This window comes from Haliaeetus albicilla, chromosome 16 (genome assembly GCF_947461875.1).
Source record: "Haliaeetus albicilla chromosome 16, bHalAlb1.1, whole genome shotgun sequence".
NCBI lineage: Eukaryota > Metazoa > Chordata > Aves > Accipitriformes > Accipitridae > Haliaeetus > Haliaeetus albicilla.
Window position 1 is genome coordinate 30392527 of NC_091498.1, and position 25369 is coordinate 30417895.

At 38.8% G+C, this 25369-nt stretch overlaps 2 protein-coding genes across 9 annotated transcripts in view; both read right to left on the reverse strand.

Annotated features, from left to right (window-relative positions):
* Nucleotides 1-1726: 1726 nt before the first annotated feature.
* LOC104320391 (actin, alpha skeletal muscle B) lies at nucleotides 1727-19337 on the reverse strand. Of its 3 annotated transcripts, none has more exons than XM_009922578.2 (9): nucleotides 18896-19337; nucleotides 16050-16196; nucleotides 14351-14479; nucleotides 10268-10378; nucleotides 7618-7702; nucleotides 6218-6379; nucleotides 5482-5673; nucleotides 3900-4081; nucleotides 1727-2699 (listed from the first exon to the last, which is right to left on the reverse strand). In XM_009922578.2, exons 2-9 carry the CDS (start codon nucleotides 16176-16178, stop codon nucleotides 2556-2558), a joined length of 1134 nt encoding a protein of 377 aa, XP_009920880.1. In that variant the 5' UTR covers nucleotides 16179-16196; nucleotides 18896-19337; the 3' UTR covers nucleotides 1727-2555. The 3 variants fall into 3 exon arrangements, with proteins under 3 accessions (XP_009920880.1, XP_069660260.1, XP_069660259.1); XM_069804159.1 differs by lacking the exon at nucleotides 18896-19337 and adding an exon at nucleotides 18744-18884; XM_069804158.1 differs by lacking the exon at nucleotides 18896-19337 and adding an exon at nucleotides 16629-16647.
* Nucleotides 19338-20235: 898 nt separating this feature from the next.
* Nucleotides 20236-25369, reverse strand: part of LOC104315959 (golgin subfamily B member 1-like) — a 45072-nt gene continuing 39938 nt past the window's right edge. For all 6 annotated transcript variants that reach the window (XM_069804154.1, XM_069804153.1, XM_069804152.1 and 3 more), the window contains 5 exons: nucleotides 24659-24826; nucleotides 23642-23739; nucleotides 23153-23287; nucleotides 22123-22237; nucleotides 20236-21311 (listed from right to left, as the gene is read on the reverse strand). In XM_069804154.1, the coding sequence (XP_069660255.1) occupies nucleotides 21153-21311; nucleotides 22123-22237; nucleotides 23153-23287; nucleotides 23642-23739; nucleotides 24659-24826 (675 nt within the window). In that variant the 3' untranslated portion in view covers nucleotides 20236-21152. The remainder of the gene's footprint in view (nucleotides 21312-22122; nucleotides 22238-23152; nucleotides 23288-23641; nucleotides 23740-24658; nucleotides 24827-25369) is intronic.

Consider the following 25369-nt stretch of genomic DNA (forward strand, 5'->3'; position numbering starts at 1 on the left):
CACCTCCATGGGTTTAAAGATAATCTTTAAGTGAAACAGTAACCAAGGAGTAGTTGGGAACACCAGGTGAGTGTTTGGAGAGAACTGTGAACTATTTTCTTGGCTATGGGTATTCCCTACTCTCGGTTCCAACCGTTATACTGCTCTGTACAACCACAGATAGAAAAGCAGGACTCGCACGGTGGCTAAGGCAATTTCCTCTCAGAGAAGCAGAGGTTTGCCAAATCACACAAACAGCTTAATAGTTTTACTTATTTTTATCTGTATTTGCTCTTAGCACATAATTAATGCTATTTTCAAAATGCATGTTAATTTTGAATAAGATTCCACATGCAGATTGTTAGGGGGGTATTCAGAGCATAATCATGCTCTTCCACGCTGAAAAAGAAGTCAGCTGCGGGATGAGGATTCATATTCTAACCATTGAGAGCTCACATCTCAGCCCCAGCTGTGCCAGGAGCTAGAGATGCCAACCAAGGACTGAAGAGAATTTTGTTGTGGACAACGACAGAAGGAGACCTGGGGAAGGGAGGGAAGAAAAAAAGCCCAAAGAACTCTTTCAGTTGTATGCAAATGCCATAAATGTGTACCTCCCTTGCCACTTACAAAAAAAACACGTTTTTAAACATTTTCTTTTTTTTCCTGATTAACAAGCTGTAAGTATATACTGAAAGGATATATATATGAAAAAAAAAAAAATCTAAAGATGATACTTCATTTTTAGTATTGAAACAAGGACAAGTAGGTTATTAGCAAACTGAATGGAGTTTTGCTTTGATACTACCGGGGACTGCAAATGTAACTCAGTTCCAGAGATCCAAGTACCTAGGTTTACACTCTTGAACATCACACCTACAAGAGGTCAAGATTAAAATGTAAGTTATGTTTCTCAGGCAGGCAACATGGCCAGTTAACAGTACTATTCCTAATACGTAAGGTGATTTATCATCAACTTAAGCAGCAAGCAATCATATAAAGCTGAGACCAAGATAATAAAGTAAAATTCATTCAGAGGCTGAGAAATTTGCAATGATTTACATTTGCTTGAAAAGACATGGATATTGGCAATTTGAACTGACTGCTGTTCAAAAATGGGAATGAAGGTAAGATCAATCTCTTTTACTTATTTGGCAGTGCTAGCTACAGCAGACCTTTGAAAAATCCTTCCCTTATAGGTCTTTCAGCTTTTACCATTAAGAGATCATTTGGATAAGGAAATGAGCTCACCCTGAGTTGGAACTTGCAGTAGTAAGAAGATTCTTTAAAACGTTGCCTAGATGCATTTTCAGAAGTCCGTAAATCCAACTCATATTTTTCCCCCATCTTTGGAAAGGGGGTATTGTGTTTACTGGCAAGAACTTGACAGGTTTGATTTAAATCATGAAGTGCACATCAAGGCTGACATCACATCAACTCAAAGTCTATGGCATCCAGAAACATATAGAACACACTTTCCTGGTATCTGAAACAGTAAAATCTTCATAGCTGACTCTAATCTTCATACAGAACATTATGAAAAATCTGTCATCCAGGAAGGTTGTTTTTTTTTTAAATAGAAACTGTGAAACAATTGTATTTTCATTTAAAAGTTGCTTAGCTAGAAAACTCAGAGGGAATGAAACCTTTTTCATAATAAAATTAAAATATAAATTAGTAATTATTATTCTATCTTTAACAGATAAACTAGTCACTATGAAATTAATGTAAGCCACAGCAGCCTTACATGGATAATTACACTTTTATTGATCCATTAAACCCAGAGCATTTCAATAACATATTCAAAAGGTTATTATTTACTCTGTAATCATTAGCTTAGCTTAGCATAGCACATATATAGCAAAAGTAAATGAAACATCAGTTAACTCCTTAGGAAGGGAGATGAAGAAATCAATAATACATCCAATAAATTAACCTGGTACATGTAAGTTCAGAAGTACTGTAGCTTGTTGAGGCTCCTTATTGATGGGGAGCGGTGGTCACAGGGAGACAAAGGTATCCTGCCAAACAATTGCAGTAACAAGGGAAGACATCCATACCAGCTCTACTGAAAGAATTGGTACCCATACGCGCATCAGTACCCACACAAATCTGCTGCATCCTCAGCAAAATAAACCCCCTTCGAAGAATCCTGTGTACCACTTAACCACATAAAATAAGTCTTCTCTGGTACCTAAATCTTGCATTATGTTTGAGTTTGAAAGAAGCACTTCTGTGCATACTTCAGACTTACCATCGATTAGCAGAGACCAACACAGAGCAGCGTTGCGTGTCACCTCCTGGAGAGCAGTGCAACACTTACAAATGCAGGGGGGAGGGAGGTCTATAAAAATGTATGGTGTAACTACTGTTATTAATCTTGGAAAACACCCATCACTGAAATGTTAGTCTCATTTTAGCATCAAAAATCAGAAATAATTTGCTAATTCGTATGACATCCATACAGTGTGGTTTTTTAACATGTGGAAGAAAGCCAAGCCACCCTCAGAAGTGAATGAGGGCAGGTGATGTGTAGAGAAACAGCACTATTTATCACTGACAGCATGTGATGGAAGTACTCAAAAGCACTTGCGATGTACAATAGAGGGGCCAGCTTCCTCATATTCGTCTTTACTGATCCACATTTGCTGAAAAGTGGACAGAGATGCCAGTATTGAACCCCCAATCCAGACAGAGTATTTGCGTTCTGGTGGTGCAATCATCTAGAAGAGAAGTGCAATCTGTTGTAAATAAAGTGACAAGCAGATAACACAGCAACCATCTCTTTGGATGAAACAACTAGGTGAAAGTCTTTCCACCATAGGAGCACAAGTCCAGTGAAGTAAAGCACCCAAGAGGTAGAAAAGCTGCCGTATCTTGTCTTCCACCTCAAGTCAATAGAGATGCTATAACGTTACTGTGAGCAAATATGGCAGCCCATGAGATGTCTGCAGATGGCCCATAACACAGCTACCGAAAAATTATAGACATATATGCAAGAAAACTCAAATTTTAAAATATTTACAATCACATTAGGTTAATAAAGACCACTGGGACAACACTGCACAGAATGGTCTGAGCATTTTTTTTTTTAAAGGATAAAGGAAATCTTTTATAAAAAAACCCAAACAATAAACATTGAGATACACTGGCATTGTGTATCTAGCTAAGCGCTAGACATAGAGCTAGAAGACCTGCCGATTCCCCCCTTAGCCACTGAATTGTTAAAATACACTGGATGTACCCCTGCTTCTGATGCTCCTGTTTCCATTCCTGCCACTCCGTGTCATGCCCCTTCAGCATGCCGTCCGCTGCCTGATAAAAAGGGCTTTTCTGTTTCACTAGATGTCTTGAGGCCAAGCCGAAAGGCTCCTTTCAAACAGCTAACAAGCTGCAGGCTTTGCACGCTGCTTGGATTTTGGATTTATTCTTCTACCCTTTTCACTAACGACTTTCACTGACAGCGAAGCCTTGATGCCTGTATTATTCCCAGTATCTTCTCACGTTGTTCATGCCCCCTTTAGTATTTACAGCTCCACCTTCTCTAGGTTCATCCCTACCTCTCTTGCTGTTCTGTGGTACCTTTCAAGTGGCCCTTTTCTCCCTCATAGCCCTATTTCACCACAAATCCCACAGGGCTCTCTTACTTAACTGTTGTTTCACATTTTCTCAAAATGACCTCATCAACTCCCATGGCTTCAGCACCATTTTTATTCCAGTACCTCTCAAATCCCTCTTTTAATTCTGCTTTGGCTGGTAGGAGGAAAAGAAGTATTAATTAAGCAGGCTCAAACGCAAGGCTTTCCTAACATCAGGACTTGGGATGCAAGACCTGGGCATTCTCTCATGAACATTTTTATTCGTTTATAAGATCTAACTTTCCAACAAGAGCTTCTTTTGTAAGTGCAGGTGTTCAAAAGTACCTTAATCTTCATAGTACTTGGAGCCAAAGCTGTAATCTCTTTCTGCATACGATCGCCAATCCCAGGATACATCGTGGTTCCTCCAGAGAGGACGTTATTAGCATAGAGATCCTTACGGATGTCGATATCGCATTTCATAATACTGTTGTAAGTGGTTTCATGGATACCTGCAGATTCCATCCCTGAGTGGAAAGAAATTTCAACATGTCATTTCCCTTTGTTCCCTTCTTTTTATTACTGTTAAAATGAAAGGAAGGCTCACTAGTCCAAGCTGTCTCCCTTAAAACTCCAGGAAAAAAAAAAAAAAAAAGCTATGTGATGCTTAGGAGAGGAAGGAGACAGGCAGGACATACTCCCCATCTTCTTTGTCATCTCAGCACAATAATTATACAAGCAAAATACACTTGTGAGGAAGAAAGACCCCCATTATGATTTCATAACGTGTTTTTTATTTCCTCAAGTAAAACACCCCCCCCCAAACATTATTTAAGGAAAAATCTTAAATGAGGCATTACTGCAATACTTTGCCATTTTTATAATCTTTTATGATGCTGTTAGCTAGAAGTAGAAGCCCCGTGTTATGTCAGTGAGCAATCTTGCTTTTGAGCTGTTGGTTTAATTTGAATGCCAATACAGTAAACTTAACTTATGGTACTATTTTTCGCTAAAGAAAAGGAACAGACCAGATACAGCACTGGGAATACAGTTTGAACTTTAAGTACTAGACTTTTTAACTAGCCTAACATGCACATTTTGACACAGATCTGTGATCCAGGAAATCCTGATTTCCATTGCTATATTTCTGATACCGACCATTGCTGAGCACCGACTCTGATCCCTGACACACTTCTAGCAGCCAAACCCCTCTATCTACTAAAGAGAATTTCTCCTGCTGATGTTCAAATACAGAACTTGGAGCTATATTAATGCTGGAATAGTTTCCTTTCTATATGCAAACGTAGCTAGCTTCACCATTTAGTTTAATGGGAATCGTGCCAAACTGCCTCCAGCTATTTTGCTCAGTCCTCAAGAGTGGAATTCAAGTGGAACGTAGGAAATCTGTGAGGGCAGTATGAGTTACCACATAAAGTGCCAGTCATCCACCGGATGGAATGAGAATTTTAACACTACAGATAAAACTACTGGAAAATAACATAGGGTTTGATTTTGTATGATTAAATTACAGATTAATATAATAAAATGATAAACGGAAGCAGCACCTAGATAAAAAGCCCCACATAAGCAGCACTGTGCAGTTATATATCAGCCAGTCAAGATAAAAAGCATGATCTTCTGACAGTACTTTAAAACATCACCTTAGAAACTCTACTGCATTTACAAGAGGTTGAAATCATCTTAGGATTCAGGTATTTCTAAACTGACAGGCGTCTTTTTGTCCAGCAGCTGTAGCAGCAGGGTTCATACCTTCTAAAGAGCTGATTAAGTCAGCAGAAGCTGCCTGTTTCTGAGGACATTTGAGAATAAATACCTCAGTTCCTACAGCTGAAGGTTGTCTATACTTTCTAAGAAATCCTTCTTTTCATTCTCTGTCAAGTCCCTAGGAAGAAAAGTCCTGTCCCACCTATGAAGGATGGCTGGAAGAGAGTTTCTGGGCATCGGAACCGTTCGTTTCCAATGGTGATGACCTGTCCATCAGGAAGCTCATAGCTCTTTTCAAGAGAGGAGGAGGAAGCAGCAGTTGCCATTTCGTTTTCAAAATCCAAAGCCACATAACAAAGCTTCTCCTTGATGTCTCTCACAATCTCCCGTTCCGCTGCAGACAGACAACAAGTTTTTATTTGACGTACAGTATGACAGCCAGGACACAGGCTTTCTCATGCACATTTCCCTGAGTTCACGATGGTCATGTGGGTCGGTGGATTCTGACCTTTCTGTTGTCTCAACAACATTACTTTCCCTTTGCATTACCAGATTCCCCTCATCAGCAAATAAAATATATATTGTGCTACAGAATACTGTAAAGATTCATGTTTACATGTGTAGGTCACAAAACCTTGAGGTTCATCCATTACCAGCTAGTAACTTTGTTCCTTCGTCTGGAAGAGGTACGATCAAACCCAATAACCAGTTATATTTGTCAGTGACTTAGGATTTCCTAGTGAGGTGGCATCCTCATCCTTGATGCTCAACATACATGCTGAAAGCCAAAGTCAGGAGAACCCCACTAGCTAACATGAACTGTTTTTCCCAGGCCAACCTAGCGATAGGGATTTTGATGCATCATCAGCAGGTACACGCTAAGACGACAACTAATTGAGCAAACGTATGCAAAGCGCATCCAAATCACAGCTCATTACCAGTGGTGACAAAAGAGTAGCCTCTCTCTGTAAGAATTTTCATGAGATAGTCAGTCAGGTCTCTGCCTGCCAGATCGAGTCTCATGATTGCATGAGGCAAGGCGTAGCCCTCATAGATAGGCACGTTGTGTGTGACACCGTCCCCAGAATCCAAAACTATTCCTGGAAAGTGAGAGAAAAGGAGAAGCTGGTTATTTCCCACTCATACGGCGTCTCCACATACTCCACATTCTCAAGTGGAACGTGCAGCAACAAATAAAAGATGCTCACATGGCAATTGCTTCTGCCATTTCTGTAACTAAAGAGCTGCTCACATGAGACGAAGTCGTTAGCACAAACTAAGCAGCAACTGCGTTTGGGGAAAAAAGATGTGTAACATTCAGCAATTTGATTGTATTGTTCTTGCTGAATGGATGCTGGCAATAATGATCTTATATGGATGCAAAGGCTTTCATTTCAGATGACCCCTAGCACTTTACAGGCATGATATAATGTACAAACTGTAAATAAAAATCTGTCTATAAAATTAAATATTTGAATCTGCCATTAAAATAAACCACTCCATTAGGGAAAATATAACAGTGGTTTATCTGTGCACAGCCATGTTACTTATATTCTTGGATAGGAAATGAAGTACATGTTTTCCACTCAAAATGAATAAAGCATTTCTGATACCAAACATGCATACAAATAGTTGAATTTTAAACATAAACGAAGTATTTATGACTATCATAATTCTTGTAAGCTGGTGATCTTTTATACAAAATTTTATTGTGGCATCAGACTACAAAGACAGATGGTATTTTAATTTTTTCAAAGTATATGAAGACTCAAGGGTTGCTAAGAAGTAATTTATCGTCTCAATGCTTGATCAGACTCTAAATGGCAATAAGAAGAGACCACCATGCTAATTCTAATGATCGCTTAACAGCAGACATCACTAGGTGATTGAAATTCAACATCTAAATGAAATATTTTCATTTAGCTACTGAATTTTTTAATTTTTCTTTTCCTACTGGGAATGGAGCTTAACAATACAGGTAGGTCTGAAGTAAGAAGGAACTGTGGGTTTGGAGCAATCTCGTTAAGATACAGCCTTTTCTCTATGCTGGGCAATTAAGAGCAGTATAAAACTCTATCATCTTTCATCTGTTCATATAGTTGAGCTGTAGTCACTTGAGGTTTTGAAGCAGAAAGTCATAAATCTATAGCCATACCTGCCACGAAGTTGAAAACAGAGGCAGTTGCACAGCATGGTGGGAAGTATTAAGTCTCCCTATGGCTATCAGTTCTTCTTAATACACAGCTGGTGCATCATAATGACCGTCTATCTGTGCGTACGTGCATATACATCCATGAGAGAAGGACAGGTGGAAAATACAACTCCCAGAAAGACTCACCAGTCGTTCTTCCAGATGCATATAGAGACAGCACTGCCTGAATTGCTACGTACATGGCTGGTACATTGAATGTCTCAAACATAATCTGGAATGAAGAATTTGAAAACCTTTAGGATCTACACTTAAGAGTATCTGAAGAGACAGTAATTTTTTTTTTTTTAATGAATACTGACAGTTACTACTCCTCAGTCCCCTCCTGAGCTGTGGTTCTTCTGTGAACAGCACGCTATGTTTTCTTTAGAATTTCATTTAATACAAAAACAAAACAAAAAAAATCACCGAAGTTAGTGGGTATCTTACCATTAACCTCAGACTAGGTCAGATTTTTACTGATAATATTAAATGAAGATGACACCTTGGGATAACTTTTTTACCTTGATGGCAGGACTGCAACAATGCAGCTATCTAAGGTTTATACATATATACACAAACGTATAAAAGATTTATAGAAGACACAGCTGGAAAAAGCCACAAAGAATAATCTGTCTATTCCCATCTCACAGAATATTCAGCCTCTCCTGACACAGCTTTGGTTCTGTCTCAGAAATTCCTCTGCTGCAGCATCCAAAGATTCTTCTGGCAAACAAATCTAGTGATACACTATATTTACTATTATTATCAAGGTTTTCTCAGTGTCTAGCTAAAACCTCACTTGGGTCTAGTTTAAACCCATTACACCTCATTCTGCTCCATCCCCCCCCAGCAAACACAACAATTTATCTTTTCTTTTTATAGTGACCTTAGCCATATTCTCTTGTCTCATCCCCCACCTCCTCTACTCTAACAAGCTCCAGCTCTCTCCATCTCCTCTGTCAGATACACTGCAATTTTATCCAAGCAGATGGAATAAGATTTGTTTCCAACTGGACTTCCACTGGAGCTCCGTTAAGAAAACCCATTAAGGGTACACAGTGAACTAACGCACCCTGGACAACCCTACGCACTTCAACCTTTCCTAAATCAATGCCGCCTACTCTGGGCAGTGCTACCCCATCACTAGTGGTGACCACGTTTCATAGAATCGTAGAATCATTTAAGTTGGAAAAGACCCTTAAGATCATCAGGTCCAACCGTAAATCTAACACTGCCAAGTCCACCACTAAACCATGTCCCTAAGCGCCACATCTGCACGTCTTTTAAATACCTCCAGGGATGGTGACTCAACCATTGCCATTTCTCCCCGTCAGAGCCAGACATCAGGGGGTTAAACTTAAACTTGGGATTTCATAAACTAATACCTTTGCCAATGAAGTCTACTTTTAATGAAAAGTATGCTTTCCATTAAAGAATACACAAATTACTGATATTTCATAGTTAATTAGTGTAATGAATGTAATGCAATCAGTAATAAACAATAAGCCTTTAAACAATCTTGAAAACAGGATTTATCATTACAGTATAATGACAGAGAAACAGTCCTAGACATGTCTACTGTATGAACCACACTCCTGGTTGTTACACAAACTAGGCTTTTCTTATGGTTTATTATCTCCCAGTTGTATTATCTCCCAGTAATGCATGCTGTCAAGCTCACTACTTAATCAGTTTATTTACACTGTTGCTAAATTGATGCATAATCTTCTTATTAAATATATGCCAAAAGTGGGCACAAAAAGAAGTGCAGAGCCACATCTAATTTTCCCAGGTGATTTTATACCTATATCTGTATTTAAATCACACTTACTTCTGGTTACATCACCAGCTAAATTTATAACATGGACTTTTGGCTGGAAGGCTGCTCTACAATACACAAACTGCAGAGGTCAACTTTTGGTTCTGATCTGCGTTTGCTAAATCAGACTGGCTATGTCATGGGCAAAAATGTTTAGCAAAGCATCATTTAAGTTTGAATGCTTCGGACAACCCACTTTCCCAAGCCAGCACAAAGACTCCAGCTTTTGAACACTTTTCCCCTGATCCCTGAAGAGGTGGTCCAGTTGGGAGCTCCACAAAGTCATCTGCATGATAGCCTTCAAACATCTTTATTCAAATCTTACCCCCAAAATGCAATTCTGATACAATAACTAGCATTTTGTCCAATGCAAAAGTGTTGATAAAGTCTTCAGGGTAGAAAGCAGGCGCTGGTACGGCAGGAGCTGAGGAGTTGGGCCACTGAAAGTTGAGCACTCTTGGTGGCCAGCGGTAGGCACATGAAAGGCATCATCGATCCAAAACTCACACAGAAGTGTGATCCAGCAGGTACACGACCCCTGTTACAGTGCTTGCAAACTTCAGATTTAAATACATCAGTGTATTGATACATCCAAAAAATTACATGAATCCTGGGTTGACATCATCTACACACCAAAACTCAGCATCAGAAGCCACCTTAGCCTCCAGCTTCCCACTTCCAGAACTGAGCACACACACAGTCTTGCCAACAAAGAAAATTACTTCAAGCTTTTAAGAGGCTAATTCCATCTATCTCACTGCCACACACAAGTATGAAACATTTTAGGGCCATCCAGAGAACTGGTACTCTGTGAGCAGCAGAAACTTTTGCTCTCTCACCACAGCTTAGCCAGCATGCTAACCCACACTAACCCTAAGGCATTATCTCCCAGATTAAGAAAGTCGAATACCAGGACTATTTATATTTTTAGCTGCTTCTGTGCAGAAATGATCCTCAGCACAACATTCAGATGATTACCTGAGTCATTTTTTCACGGTTGGCCTTCGGATTCAAGGGGGCCTCGGTCAGCAGGACGGGGTGTTCCTCCGGCGCAACCCGGAGTTCGTTGTAGAAAGAATGATGCCAAATCTAAAAATGAAAATCACTTCAGAAAAGTGATCTGAAAATCATTCCTTCTGTCCACAGAACCACACAGAAAGCTTTTCAAATACAGTCCAAGTGATTTATTCTTTTTACACAGACATGTTAAAATAGGCAGAAGGCATGCAAGAGCAAATCTGCCAAATTCAACTCCAAATTAGAACCAAACCCATTGGGTTTCTACTGTACGTAACACCAGAATATAACCTACACAACAGAGTCCTTGCAGTTAGAATTCCATAAGCAGAGAGTAGACCACCCTCTCTAAACAGGGGCACTGCTTAGTTCCCACCCGCAGCGCTCCGATACAGAAGCTGAGCCAAGAACTCGACTCTTAGACCTGGAAAGACTTCTCCACTTCAAGCTGCTTGGAGACCGATCCAGTTGCAAGTCATCGCCAAGATGCTCTTTAGAAATCTAATGATTTCCACAGAAGCGAAAGGCCCTTTATGCCACAGATATTTCATCCAGGAAATCCTGAATCGAATTCTCACTTACTATTGAGTAATTATATGTCTTAGTCACAGTCTGTAAAGTACTGTAGCATGTTTTTCATGTTGGAAGGTGCTACCTGTATCAAACGATGCTGGCTTTGATTGTCTGAGGACTATGGCTATGAGGAACTGAAGAGATTTTTTTTCAGCTCCAAGACAGATTGTTCAGTAACCCGACAAAATATTTATCTTCTCATTTAAATCTTTCCTACCCTTATTTCTTTTTTTCCCTCTTTTTAGCTCAGCTTTGCCTGACCCAACAAGCTTATTTCTGAGCACAAAACATCAGGATAGTTTTATGGGTAAGTGTATTTGATTAACATCCTAGAAACCAGTATTATTATGCTCCAAAATTAACTTAAGTGGAAAAAAGATCTCTAAATTTGAAGCATCTACAAAATCAACAGCTGTCTAGAGCTGGAATTATTCATTAAGAAAATTATCAGCCCTAAAAAACAAACCTTAAATACTGTCTCAGTCCCCTAAAAAAAAAAAAAAAAATAAATCAGATGTTTCCAGAACTGGGGCTTGGGATGCTGGGCCATCTTTCATTTGAAGGTTTAGTACACAAATACAGAGACAAGTTGAATAAAACAGAAAGTAATCATCCAAAAGTTTAAAAAAATATATAAATCAGATATAAGAAGAAAAAGACTGCCATTTCAGATGGGAAAGATAAGGGAAGAGAAGGAAACCTCAGTGCTTAGATAATTTACAAAGTACTGGCAATTTCAGCAGTGAGGGACAAACCTGGACACATAAAGCAGGACCGTGGCTAAACCTCGGGCAGTTTGCAGGTTTTTTCTCAAAACCAGGCAGGATTAGGCACTGTACAGCCCATTAGATTTGATCTAATGATAGCCATAATGTTAATGAATAATGGAATTCTACAAGAAACAAAGATAGTTCAGTGCTGGATTTTATAGGTCGTGAGAATTAAACGTAAGCAGCAAGCACAATAGCAAAGAGAAATTACCGAGGAAGAATTATTCCAACACTTAATATTAAACATTTATGTAGTCACCAGAGCCAGAAAACGCTCCATCCCAACGCTTTCCCTCCCATACGTTGTCAGCTCAGTTGCTGTGAACAAATTAACAGTGATGTACAATGCCCTGTATTATTATCCAGCGGAAAACAGAGCAGTCCCCATTTGAATATTGTGAATTGAAGCACAGGAGAAGAAGAATGCTTCATTTCATCGCCTACACGTTCTCCTCCTGATTCACACGAGTGTCTGCGCGTCCTGCAGCATCCTCATTTTTTGGTGACCCCCCTCTTTTTGTAACGTGTGGATGGTTGGGCGCTGCACTATTATGCCTTTGTCCCATTTTTGGCATGATACCCTGTAATTCTGTTTCTTCTACACTGTGATGCTTTTAGTAGTATTAATTCCAAGCATTGGAAAGAAATTTGTCGTTCGGATCAAAATCATTCAACTGGTTTAAAAAAATCTTGTGGAGGAAAAATATGTATATATATACAAAAGATATTCCCTTAGCATCAAAACTTTAGGAATTGCATTTCAGGAATTCTCACAGCCAGAAGAGAGTGTGAGTGTGTGTGTGTGTGTGTGTGTCAGAGCTTCAGAGGAAGTTGAGATATGCATGTAATCATATGATTGCAACAGGGAAGCCCCTATATATAAAAAAAGAAAACAAACCCTACATTTTTTTTTCTTATTTGCAATAACCACAAAAGTTAGCAAGTAAGTTTGGGCTAGGGTCCCACTTTCACAGGTAATTCCTTCATCCAGTTAAGTGACAAAGAGAAGAAAAGTTCAAACTACAAGAACTCATAGAGTATCTGACTGTTATTTGAATTACAGCACTGCCTGAAGCCTCTCCCACATTACAGCCTAAACCCAATTAATCTAGCCGTGAGTTTACACTACACACGCCACCTTTTTTACCTCCTCTAATTCCTTTTCCTACCTACATTTTTGATAGTCTGCTCTAGCATCCAGCATTTCCCAGAGGAAGAACACATACCAGTATGTGTTATACACAGGACAGTTTCCAGATGCAGGGACCAATCGCTGAGGGAAGAACATAAAATAGTCACCTCTAATTTTTTTTTTTTTTTTCCTACAGGAAATATAATTTCTTGCTGAATGCAGACAGCAGGAAAATTATCAGGAAGAACAACATAATGGGATGCATGAGGTAGACTTTCTACTCTGCAGAAACAAGCAAGGTGTCCTCCCAAAAAGCAGTGCAATAATGAAATGCAAATACTATGCTTCCATCTAGAGGAATAGGTGGGCAATTTATTTCCAAATAGGAACTGAGGAACTCCCATTGCTCCTATATCAATTTTGGTCTGTTCATCTGGAACAGTCGGTGTTTATCAACTTGTGTTCATGAATATAACACAATAATTGACTTTAGATATATGTATTACAGTTGTATACACTTCATCTCAGCAAACGTGAGTACAGACCACCACCGACCCCGTGTCTTCTTTTCAGTGGCATTTTTCCACAGGAAAACATTACTAGAAACATTTGCTTGTGGAGTTTCCTTCCCATACCATTCCACCTGGAGATGACAAGGGACTGAATTGCAATCTTGTCTTTAAAGAAGACGTACAATATTCCCCCGTAACAGACTCGGATGCTTCCTGAAGACACCAGGACATATGGGATATCAGAGATATTTAGCAGAGTGAGAGAGCCCTTAGGACTCCTCTTGCCTGTCCAGGTTCTCCCATGAGCACAGCCCGTCGCTTGTGCCTGGTCTGGGACATCCTTAAGGGGGCATTTCACAAAGAGGTCATCGCACTGATTGCATGCCAAGAAAGTCGGGCTTGACAGGGAATAAAGACACCTTCTTGCCATCCAGATGTAAAAAGCTAACTGGAATTGGCAACAGAAAAATATGCTTCAGGAAAAAAAAAAAAAAATCCCACTCTCAAAGAATTAGTATAGGGACAGGAAGCCCCAATCTGTCTTTTCCTCTTTAATTAACAGTGAGATGTCATATGCAATATGAGATGTGGGCATCACCCATCATGTTGTTCATGTAGGCAAGTACTCAGGAGGGAGAATCACCCCTCCACCTCAGTTTTAGTTCCCAACTTCAGTAATGTGTCTTTAATACTTCTCCAACTCACCTCTGATGAATCACGACCTGTATTTTTTTTTTTTCACTTTAACTACTTTCTATCATTGTCAAAGTTCTGCCTTGGTATGAACTTCAAGACTGAAAAGAGTATGTATAGAACATAAAATACTTTTGTAACATACTGCCAAATCTGATGAGTAATAAACATTTACTTTTTCAAAGAATAGTCAGCCAAGACCTGATCAACTCCTGTACTAGCATATTGTACTATCCCTTTACCTATACTGCAATTACAAATTCTTCAAGGATTTTCCCTTTCATTTGCAAGAAGGTTAATGGCAAATCGTATGTCTTGAATAAGACAATGCCTCGACAAAATTACATTAAAAATAAACACCCACCTTTTCCATGTCATCCCAGTTAGTGATGATTCCATGCTCAATGGGATACTTCAGCGTCAGGATCCCTCTTTTACTTTGTGCTTCATCCCCTACATAGCTGTCTTTTTGACCCATTCCAACCATAACACCCTGCAAAGTATATTACTCTAATATTAGTGCAGTGTATCACACCCATTAGAGACAGAATATCATTTTTAAGTTAAAGCTTCATGTGAAATACCACTACTGCCGTTCCAGAATGTACCCACAAAACATGCAAGGAACTAAACTGTGAATTTATCTGTAACTACCTGCTCTGCACTAACTCCCTCTACAAACCCACCAGGAAGAACAAGGCAGCTTCAAAAAAGAAGGTATCTCACACTCAGTGCAACTAATGCCCACGCAGGAGCCCAGCCAAGGCAGGCATCCGCAAACTCATGGTTCTCCACAAGGGACGGGTCCTTTGTCATTACACAAAGCAATAAAGGGGAGGAATTATAGGCGAGAAAGATATAATCTCTTTGGGGGTCCCTAGATTTTATATATTCGGCTGCCCTTTGTGTCTAGGCAGTTCCACTACCATCTTTAAACTGACATTATTCCCCCTTGCTGGAAGTGAAATGGTTTTGAAATATATAGATTTGAAAAAAAACCCATTAATTTATATAAAACAGACAGATTTTCTAAAAGAAAACTCACTTATTAAATAATGGTTTTCCTAAGTTTATCATGTTTGCGTTAGGAAACCTATCGTGATTGCCTCAAAGTAACAACATCCAAGGTACGATATTATTCATCAACTGGCATAAAAATATTTAATTTTTCTCATGGATACGTTTTAATTCCATGGATTCGATAATACAGCTGCTGAGCTTCCTAACTGTGCAAAATCACAAGCCAAAAGACAGTGAACAATTTGAGAGGTTAAAGAATGGATGTTTTCAACAACTGATATTCAACAATTCATAGAGGTGTTCAAAATGCATTCCTTCAAATGCTTAGTATTTTACACCTGTCAAACCAGGCTTATTTAGCTCAGCAAAAGACCACATAGAACTTCAGGGAAGGGTTTTTACAGCCCAGAAAACTAAAATCTGACTCAGCTATGAATAAAATGAACAAAAATCTGCATCTTGTACTTATAAATGAACTGTTAGAAAACTAATTAAGCAGAAAGACCCTTTCCAAGGTCAAGAAAAGCCACATTCATCCTTTCCAGTCCTGTTTAAGTTGATAAAGTGATGTGCTAGAGACCTTTTTTGGAAGTTTATTGGGCCATACTATTGCTTAACGGAACAGTAAGAACTTATCACTATTATTCATTTGGTTTCTCATGCACCAAATGTTCTGCCTAGCTTTTTTCTTTGTATTAATACAGGAAGTATTAATTAATTCAGCAAGTTGGTTGTGTTTTTTTCCATTAAGACGCCTTCATACCATTAAAACACTCATGTTGTTTTATAGTCAACATTTTATGGCTGAAAAACACCTTTTCCAAAGGATCAGTAAGTTTACCTTATAGTATTAAAGACGTGCAGCTCCAACCTTCAGCTCTTAACAAGCTAAACTACAAAGGCCGATGGGAGTTTTGCCTGAATAAATCCGATGCTTTATCACTGCCATGTCTAAAGTCTCAAAAAACAAAAAACAAGAAAAAAAACCCAACCCAAAACAACCACCCAAACCAGACAACGCTTCCATTTTGGTACCAGCTGACCTGATGTCGAGGACGTCCGACGATGGATGGAAATACAGCTCTTGGAGCATCATCTCCTGCAAACCCAGCTTTGCAAAGCCCAGAACCGTTGTCACATACAAGGGCAGTGGTTTCATCGTCATCGCACATAGTGCCTCACAATTTTGGCTGCAAAACAGTAATTTGGAGGGGAGCAGATGGAAGAGAATAGGGCAGAAGCAACTCTCCATCATTTAGAGAGCAAACTACTGTAAAAAGAATAATTTTGGAAAAGAATAAACCTAAACAGCAAAGTCTATGCTAAAGCCCTGATCTTCTTGCAAAGCATGTTAAGTATCCACAAATTTCAGCTTGAATAGGTTTTACCGAAGCAAATTAATCAAGACATTCAGCCTTGGTTTCCAAAAGGGAAATCTGCTCTGCTGTAGCCTCAAGGAGTCCTGTGATGTTCTGTTAATAGACCTCAGGACCGTGGGGCAAGTTCAGCTAGAGGATACACATCCAGCTCTACTTGGACTTAAGCAAGCGTAACCCCACCTCTTCCAAGGCTGAACGATCTTCTAGAAATTTGTTAAAAATGAATTGATCACATGCACCTACCAGTTCTCGTGTTAGTAGTTAGATGGTCAATAAGAATCACTGAACATTCAGTTCTTCAAAGACCACAGTTCTTTCCTAATGGCATCTTCAAATTTGCCTTTTCTTAGAGGGTCATCATCAATCTTAAACAACTAAAAATAACCCCCACAAAAACTTTCAGGGAAGTGTTTGCTGTGTGTTTTTAAATGACAGCACCTCTCTAATGTGAAGTGCTCGTGACAGCACCTATTCCATATTTGTAAGGGGTAAATACCTTATCAAAGTGGTTATTCTGGGAAATAGAACAAGAGGCAGCTGGCACCACCGCCCAGGAACAACTCAACTTCGGCAGTTGGCCAACACATCAAAGTCCTGAACTCATTGAAATTCATGGCAAAACTCCCACCGAGGGAGGGCCTGAATTTCACCAAGACTTCTGTTTCGGATTCCTTGGTTATTTTTAGGACTGTAGGATTGCCTCTTTAGGCAGTCGAGAAGAGGGGAGGATTTTATTTTCCCTTCTCTGGCAACTTCACTCGGTAAGGAAGGGTACTTCAGAAAAGGGAAAGGAATGAAAAACAGCACTTGTACAGCAAAGTTCTTGTCCCCAACAATGCGAAAGTGCTTTAAGGATCATTTTTGTGATTAATGCAAAAATGTATTTGACTTCTGATGGCATTACAGTTCCACCTAAGCGCTATGTGCACAGGCTGGCCAGGAGCAGTGGCCAAACAGCCACCAGCAATAGGGTCTGTCCCAATTCACGCTGCCCTATTTGTGGGGTTTAAAGTATCTCAGGGCATCCCTGCAAGAATACCAAAGTCCCTGGAGATTTACAAACAGGAACAGTTTTGGGTTTTGAAGTCTGAGTTGCGTGAAGTTCCCAGTGTTCAATCCTTTCCCATATGCTTTAAAAAGCAAGACTGTGACATGACTGCTCCCAACGCTTGCAGGTGAAATGGAAGCGGGATTTGAAAATATGACATTTTAAGGAAGAAAAATTGTTTTAATTCTTGTTGATGTGCCTGTGACTGGGAGATTCTTTTCCACATAAGGAAGCAGAATAATTTTATCACATAAATTTGTTAACAGCTTTAATATAGGAATGTTTAACCATTAGTTCTAGTAGCTGGTATTTTGGAACATTGATTCATGTTGCCATGAATTGCTATTTTCTTCTAAAACCCTCAGGAAAAGGCTTTTAGAATGCCATAAATCAACCATTTACCAGCAGTATCCAACATTACAGAACTGCACCCTGACTCTTGACTCTATCAGTGTAAACCAGAAGGAAACGCAATTCTTAAATACATCAGAAATGACATCAGATGAGATACTAGAATTTAGGAGTAGAGAAATTTAAAGTAGAGAAATGCTATAAAGCTCTGCAAGCTCAGCATCGCTCCTTGGCTCTGAAGAAGGCTGGATTGGACCAAGATGTTTAATCCTCCATGGTAAGAAATAATATTCCCATTCATGCATACACACAGCATTCCATATATAGCTTTACATGTAAAACTAAGGTCAGCACAGCCATATTCAGAGAAACAAAATTCATAGGAAAACCCCAGCTGATCTGTGCAAGTTACACTCTGAAGTGCTGGCAGCAATTGTTTACACTTTTACTCACTATTGGTTAGATTCCACAGAAGCCACTGACACTTACTAATAAAATCAATGGCTGTATTTGTTCATTTCCCATTAAAAAAAAAAAAAATTACCTTGCTTTACTTGTCATTACTTAATTACGAAGTGAATGAACTAACAAAGAGCCCTACTTCAAATTTTCATCGATCGAGTCATGTTATTGCTTTACAGCTGCTGAATTTATAGGTTTAATAATAATTTTCACAAAGCAGCTATTTGGAAATCTTTTCACCAGGTGAAGTTCCTAAGTACGTTTCCTAAATTTGCTTTTAATTTTTATTTTTCCAATTCCCAGTGCAAAATTAAATATAATTAACAGCGAACTTCCTTTTGGTTTCTGCATAAAGCCTGATGTCCAGACAGCAAACACTACTGAAGAGTTCTTCCAGGTTTCAGACAGACCAAGGATTCACTGCACACTACTGATCCTTCCAGCGATGAGGAACGTCTGCACATCTCCCAGCAACCACGCAGTCAAACCTGAATTACCTTACACCAGGAGACCCTCTGGAATTCCTTCAAAGCCTGAGGCAAACACCATCCAAATCCAGGAAGAAGTGTGTAAATCCCCCAAGACCAAGTGAAGCGAAGCATTAAAATCATGAACTGCAACCAGAAAAAACTCTCAGGGCAATACTTACCTAGGAAATGGTGATGATTTGTAAAAGCCTCTTCGTAAATGACATGATCTCACCTTCCATTACATTTATATCGGCTTCTGGAACAGAGTTCACAGAATATCCACACGTGTCAAGCCATTTTTGGAAACTTTTTTTTTCAGTTTGTGCCTATCACAGTGACAGCACAAAGGCCTGGATAAATTAGGGCAGAATTTCTAACATCTCTGGATCCTTTCCCACTCGCTAACTTGCTGTGCCTCATGACAGAGGGTTGTTTTCTCCCCTCAAGACAAAAATCCCTCACACTAGATGAGCAAGTCTGGAAGGATCTGCAGGTCCACTGTCGTAGTTGGAAAGCATTCTGCTTCATTATAACACAATTAGCTAAGAATAGCTCATTATCATTCTGTTCACAGCCATCTTCAAGCTAGAAAGGGAGAAGCCTTACCCCGTACAGTACTCATGTTTCAACTGTACCTGGCGTTTGTTTGTGTGCACAAAGACTGAAAATAGCTGACTTATCTTGGTACTTGGGTGACACTATGGCCAAAAACAGGGACTGAGTCAGCAATCAGCCATTCAAAAGAGATGAGCCATTACCATTTTACAAAAAAAGACACCAGTTATATTGGAATATATTGGATTTATATAGAAATTCAGACCTTTACTAGACCAATAAAGATGAAAGAACCATCAAAAGAAGAAAGTTTACAGGATTTCCCTACAGCGGTAACTACGGCTGGCAGTACTTCCTATCCCACGTGACAAAAACAAGTGATGCAGAACATCGGATACAATTTGGTAAATGTTAACTCTGCAAACGTAAATGCCAACCAATCCCTTCTTTCTTACCTATCACGCAACTGCACAGTAGACCTCGCATGCAAGAATCCTTGGACTTTAAGCAGATAATTCACTAACATCTCTTTAAAATCAACCTTGTATCTGCCCATCAGTAAAACTGATGGAATCCTCCCATCTCCACACACATTAGGTTTTCCTTTTGCCACAGGATTTTTAGGATTTTAGTCTAGCAAACAGGAAATCAAACAGCTACTTCTTTTTTGTGACTTTATGTCTACTCCTTTAGACTCGGCTTCTTTTGATTGTATCTCCATTTTATACAGATGTGAGTGGAAACGCAGAGAGAACAAACACCAACAAACAACAATGCAGGGTGTAAAAACAACCTTCCAGCTTCCAGTGGCCAGTCTTCACAAATAAGCTATTTTTTTGAATCAGAGAAATAGTTGTGCAGTTTCAGAGAACATTGTAACAAAGCATGAATGTATTAATATGCAACGCATAACACTATTATGTGTCTACAGAAACTGAATGCAAATCCTGCTTCTTACAGCCTCTTAGTTGAAAACATACCCTTTATTCATTTGTACCTTGAAGCCTGAACACGTAAAATACGTAAGGTTGTGTCTTTATAAGCTTGAATTTCATGTGTTGAGCAGTAACATTTTGCGCCAAAGACAGGCAGTAACTAAATCCACCACGACAAGAAGTGCAAGTGAATTTAAAAACAAACAAACAAACAAAAAAAAACCACCACGAGAAAAGTTACAACAATTGCACCTTTAAACAACAGTAAAGGAGTATAACAGGTTGAAGACATTTCTTCATGTCATCTTAGTTCTGAATCTTTACTGAATCTTTAATCATCAGCTTACCTAATTACCACCTACATAACTCTGCACCTTGTGGTAGCCATTACAAACTGTATGGCCAAAGAACAACCTTCTTAATTCTTTTACTTTCATCGAAAAAAACCGAAGCAAACAAAAAAAAAAAAAAAATCAAAAATCCAGTAGTTCTTCCTTTATTGCACTCTGTAAAACTTCTTGTTATAATCAAGAAGCCAATAAACAGTAATAGCTGAATATTCCTTTAAAATTTATAGTTTAACTCTTAAAATAAAATTTATATAGAAAAGATAGCATTTACAACCCATTCAGTAGTAATCAATCATTATGTACTCACAAACAATATTAAATAACTTGTATGCAGCAGTTTCTTTATAGGGCAGAGGGGAATATTTTCTCTTTAGCAAATATAATATTCCACTGTTCAAGAGCAATTCAAGTCAACTTTGGAGCAACTGTGATATACACAAATTTCTTTTAAGAAGCTCAAGATTTGTGTAGTGTAACAAGAATATATACAACTGTGTCCAGTGCATAGCTTAACAGCAGCATGTGAAAAATCTATTCTCTTGAATTGGCACACCATTACCTACAGGGAAATAATTTACCCAGAAAATGCAGTGTATTCAGAGAACACCAGTGAGGCACAGTAAAACAACAAGATGTAGTGTAACTAGGTATGTGAGGAATAAATAGCGGGATTTTGCTCTGGAGGTCAGCAGCTTAGAACAGTAAAGACTTCGCCCTCGAAGCCATCTTCGGAAGGAAAGGGCTCCTCCTTTCATCTGGTTAGGAAACAAAAAACATCAAATAAGTAGTCATGAATACAAGTCAGAAGAAGCTGTACTGCAACTTAGATTTCTGAGGCACTATAAACCTTTTGCCTCTGATGCAGCAACGGATGCCACAGCACAGGCTGTAAGCATAAATGATTTAAAGGCCAAAGAAAACGTCATTAATAAAAGGGGAGAGGAATGGATACAAGGTATTTGTGTATTATGTAATTATGTATACATACTAGAAATGAAAATGCACAATTATATGCATATACATTTTATTTAATGGCCACGTGTAATATAAATATGATTACTCACATTTTAATTTGGACATATGTAATGTGTTCTATGGCATGGTTTACGCAGCTGCCTGTATTTTACTCACCATCCACAACCCAAACAGAACGAAATTAAGGACATTTTTTCAGTACAATGTAGTTTCAGCAGTAGTTTGCTACTTTGAACGGATGACTCTGTGGCCCACCCATCCCCATGATACCTAACACAATAATAGAGTACTTCACAGCTTCTCAGAGACAAGGTGGATTAGACAAGTAGCTCATGCCAGTGTTTACCTATAAAGAGGACAACCCAAAATCAGTGACCTCCAGTCACTCAGAAGGGAGATCTGCACTCCAAGAATGAATAGCACTTGAAAGAAAAGTATAGCAGAGAGAAGACAGAAAAAAGAAAGGGGTAGCGTGGAGGAGATAATGAGCTGTGCCGTCTTCAATCTAGTCTCCAGCTAGCAGCATACAATATGCACACCACTTTTAAGTAGCTTATGATTCAGGGGTTTTAGAAGCTTTCATTTACTGACCTTTCGCACAATAACATGTTCACTAGGATTGATGATTAAGGCTTCCCTTTCCTCTTCAGTTTCCATCTGAACAGTGTATTCGCTAGGTACAGACCTGTAACTGCTTACTTCAAATCTGGAGAAAAATTAAAGGGACATAATGGAGTACTGCATTATCTGCTCTTTTGAAGTACTGAATTCATATAAGCATTATTTTGTATACTAACATTACTGGGGAAAGGTCCCCACAAAAAGCAATAAGACTTAGTTTATGCTGCCAGGTCTTTTTCAGTCCCCATTTACAATCTACTCTCAAGGTGTTTCATTTATTCAGAATAACCCCCATCATGGCTAGCTAATTGAATAGTCATTTTCAGATGATGGTAGTGATGGACACTTCATGTTAGGCAGATGGATAATGGCATTTTAAATTTAAACAGTGGCTGTGCTAAACCTGTTATATGTGGGATTTTCTTCTAACTTGGAAAAAAAGAAATACCACTGACTACCGAGTCCAACACCCAAGAAATTAAATAAGGGCGGGGGGTGGGGGGACGGGACGACGACAAAGCTCATAACATTTTCTTGATCCATAGAGTTAAACCTAGCTTTTTCATGCAGTTACACGTGCATTTCCATTGTTTCAGGTACTATGGACTCACAAACAGGTTCTATTACTTGTTTGTTCTATTATTTGCTCAGAAATCTAACACCCATAGGAAAACCTATCACTAATCTCACTAAACATAAAAGGCAAGCAAAAAAACCTGACACTCCTTTTTCCTGTTCCGTAGTCCACTTTGCATTTACTCCAGGCATAGCGTAAATGAAAACCTCACCATGCATTTGTCCAAGGGCAAGCAGAAGCAAAAGATGGCTTTGGCTCTGTGAACACGCAACTTATTTCATACCCGCACAACGGTTTAATGCAGCAATCTAACTGTCACATACTCCAAAAGTATATATAAGAAAAGAAAAAGAAATATGTTTTACAGACACTTTTCTTTCAAAAGAAAAAATCCCCCATGTTTTACATACAGGAGTATTTTACCTGTTAATTCGCTCCTCAGAGAGTCCAAGAGCCTCTTCTGCAGCTTCTCTCCTCCTCTTCTCTTCTGACAGTGTTTCTGTCAGCTGTGAGAGCGCCTGCTGCACTGAATCGTATTGTTGCTCAGTCTCTGCAAGCCTATGACAAAATGAAATCTGAAATCAGTATTTTATGTACTTAAAGAATTACTTCCTTTTTCTTTTTTATTATGGAATGTTCTTTTTTGTGATAAAGACTTAATTATAATGAGATGCTTTCGATTAGATATTGAAATAAAGTCACCACTAAGTATATATCCTTACAAAAACAAACCACAAATATCACCAGAAAATAACAATTCAAGAATATGACTATGATTCATTTAATCCACTGTAATTCCACTTCTTTCCCTTTTTCCCTAAAATGCCTCTAAGGATAGAAAAGCATTACTTTCACACTTACAACACAGCTGTCAGGAAAACAATATTGCTAATACATGCTCTCAGTCCTGACCTTTTTCTGAGTTCATTTAGCTCCACATTGTCTATTTCAACAATAATCGCAGATCTTTCCTGTGGCGCTCCAGGGGGAACTTCTGCTCTAGTTTCATCCTAGAAAACATTAAAGGGGAAGAAAAGCCAGTCACGATTTTTCTAGTTGCTAAAAATCTTTATTTCAATTAAAGAAGCCGTAAGAACCACAAAGCAGTGGAACAAACCACGCTTTGTGCCATTTAATCTTTTAATTTCCGGAGCTGCAATTTTCCAAACCTGTTTTCTAACAGAAAGTTGATGAAGAAGACTGCCTGTGCGTGCTGCAGAACTTGAAGGATCCATGTACACTGCACAACACAGCAACCTCTGAACGATGTCTGAAGTGAAAGAAATGCATCTACACATCCACATAGTAATATAGCACTGACTGTAGTTTCATAAGTAATGCAGCTATTCATTTACTCTTTAGTTTATGGTTCCCCTTATTTATTTCTGTTTATGGAAGAATGACAGGTTTTTTATATATGTATCCCTGCAATATTTTAGGGTATTATATTAACTGATTGTTACTGAATAACCAAGGCAGCACAGGAAAACGTTTTAAAAATTAAGAGATCACAAAGGAATAAGCTTACGTATGAGATGAGGGGTTGGCAAAGGGTACTGAAATGCTGAACTGGTGATATAGATCTCACTTCTGAAAAATATTACTCAAACATCTTGCAAAATGATTCACGACTGATGTGAAATTATCACTAAACTTTGTTGATCCAGTGATTAGCAATCATCCAATTATCTCTGCCAGCTGTAGATCAATTCAAAAAGGATGATAATTCAAAACAAAAAAAGCATATATAAACAGCTTCCTTAAATAAAAAGTCAAATAAAAACAGCTTTACAACAATAAAGACAGTTATCTTCAGCACATCGTGGGCTAGCGAAAGTGCTGAATCATTTCAGCATGAAAACCAGAAAACCCTAAGCACAGAAGAAAAAAAAAAAACCAACCTAAAAACATTTCCATGTATTTGTTTACCTGAACAGTGCCTTGGAAAGATGTCACTTGCATTGTCTGACATTCCCTCTCCAGTCTTAAATAACGATTTTGCAAGTCAGTATAACGAAGCTGGTTATCCCTTAGAGTCTGCGAAAGAGTCTTCAACTGGGCAGACAAGACAGCATTCTCTTCTGCTGACTGCACAACCTGAAAGAAATTAACATTTAAATAAATAAAAATTAGGAATTATCTCCTCCACGAAATTACTACAGATTTGAGACCTGCTGTTGAAAACAACTAAGTACTAGTTTCAAAATTGCAACTTTTTGGCAAGGTCACAGTTTGGTAAGATTTAACTAGTTGTTTTATGAGCAGTGGAAATAATGAAACCTGAGGATTGATTTCCCCTGTCATCGATATGCCCAAACCAGAAACTCAGGGTTTTAAACCCTATTGCCTTCCTCCCTGCGTTTCCTATGATATCACCACCTGGCAAAAGACAGTAAATGTAGTTGCTACTTCAGGACAATGCATATAGCCAAATAAGCCTGACAGTACAAACATGTTCACCAGGCAGTCCAGGAATACTCAGTAGTCAAGTTTTCATCTTTTAAAAAAACAGACTGTAATTGGGGTCTCCACCCATTACCCAAACACTCATCTTCACTTGTAGGAACTTGAGATTTCTACACCTGTTTCAAAGTTTGGTTAAAACTGTTTAATGTTTATAACATATTTGGGTGAAGGAGT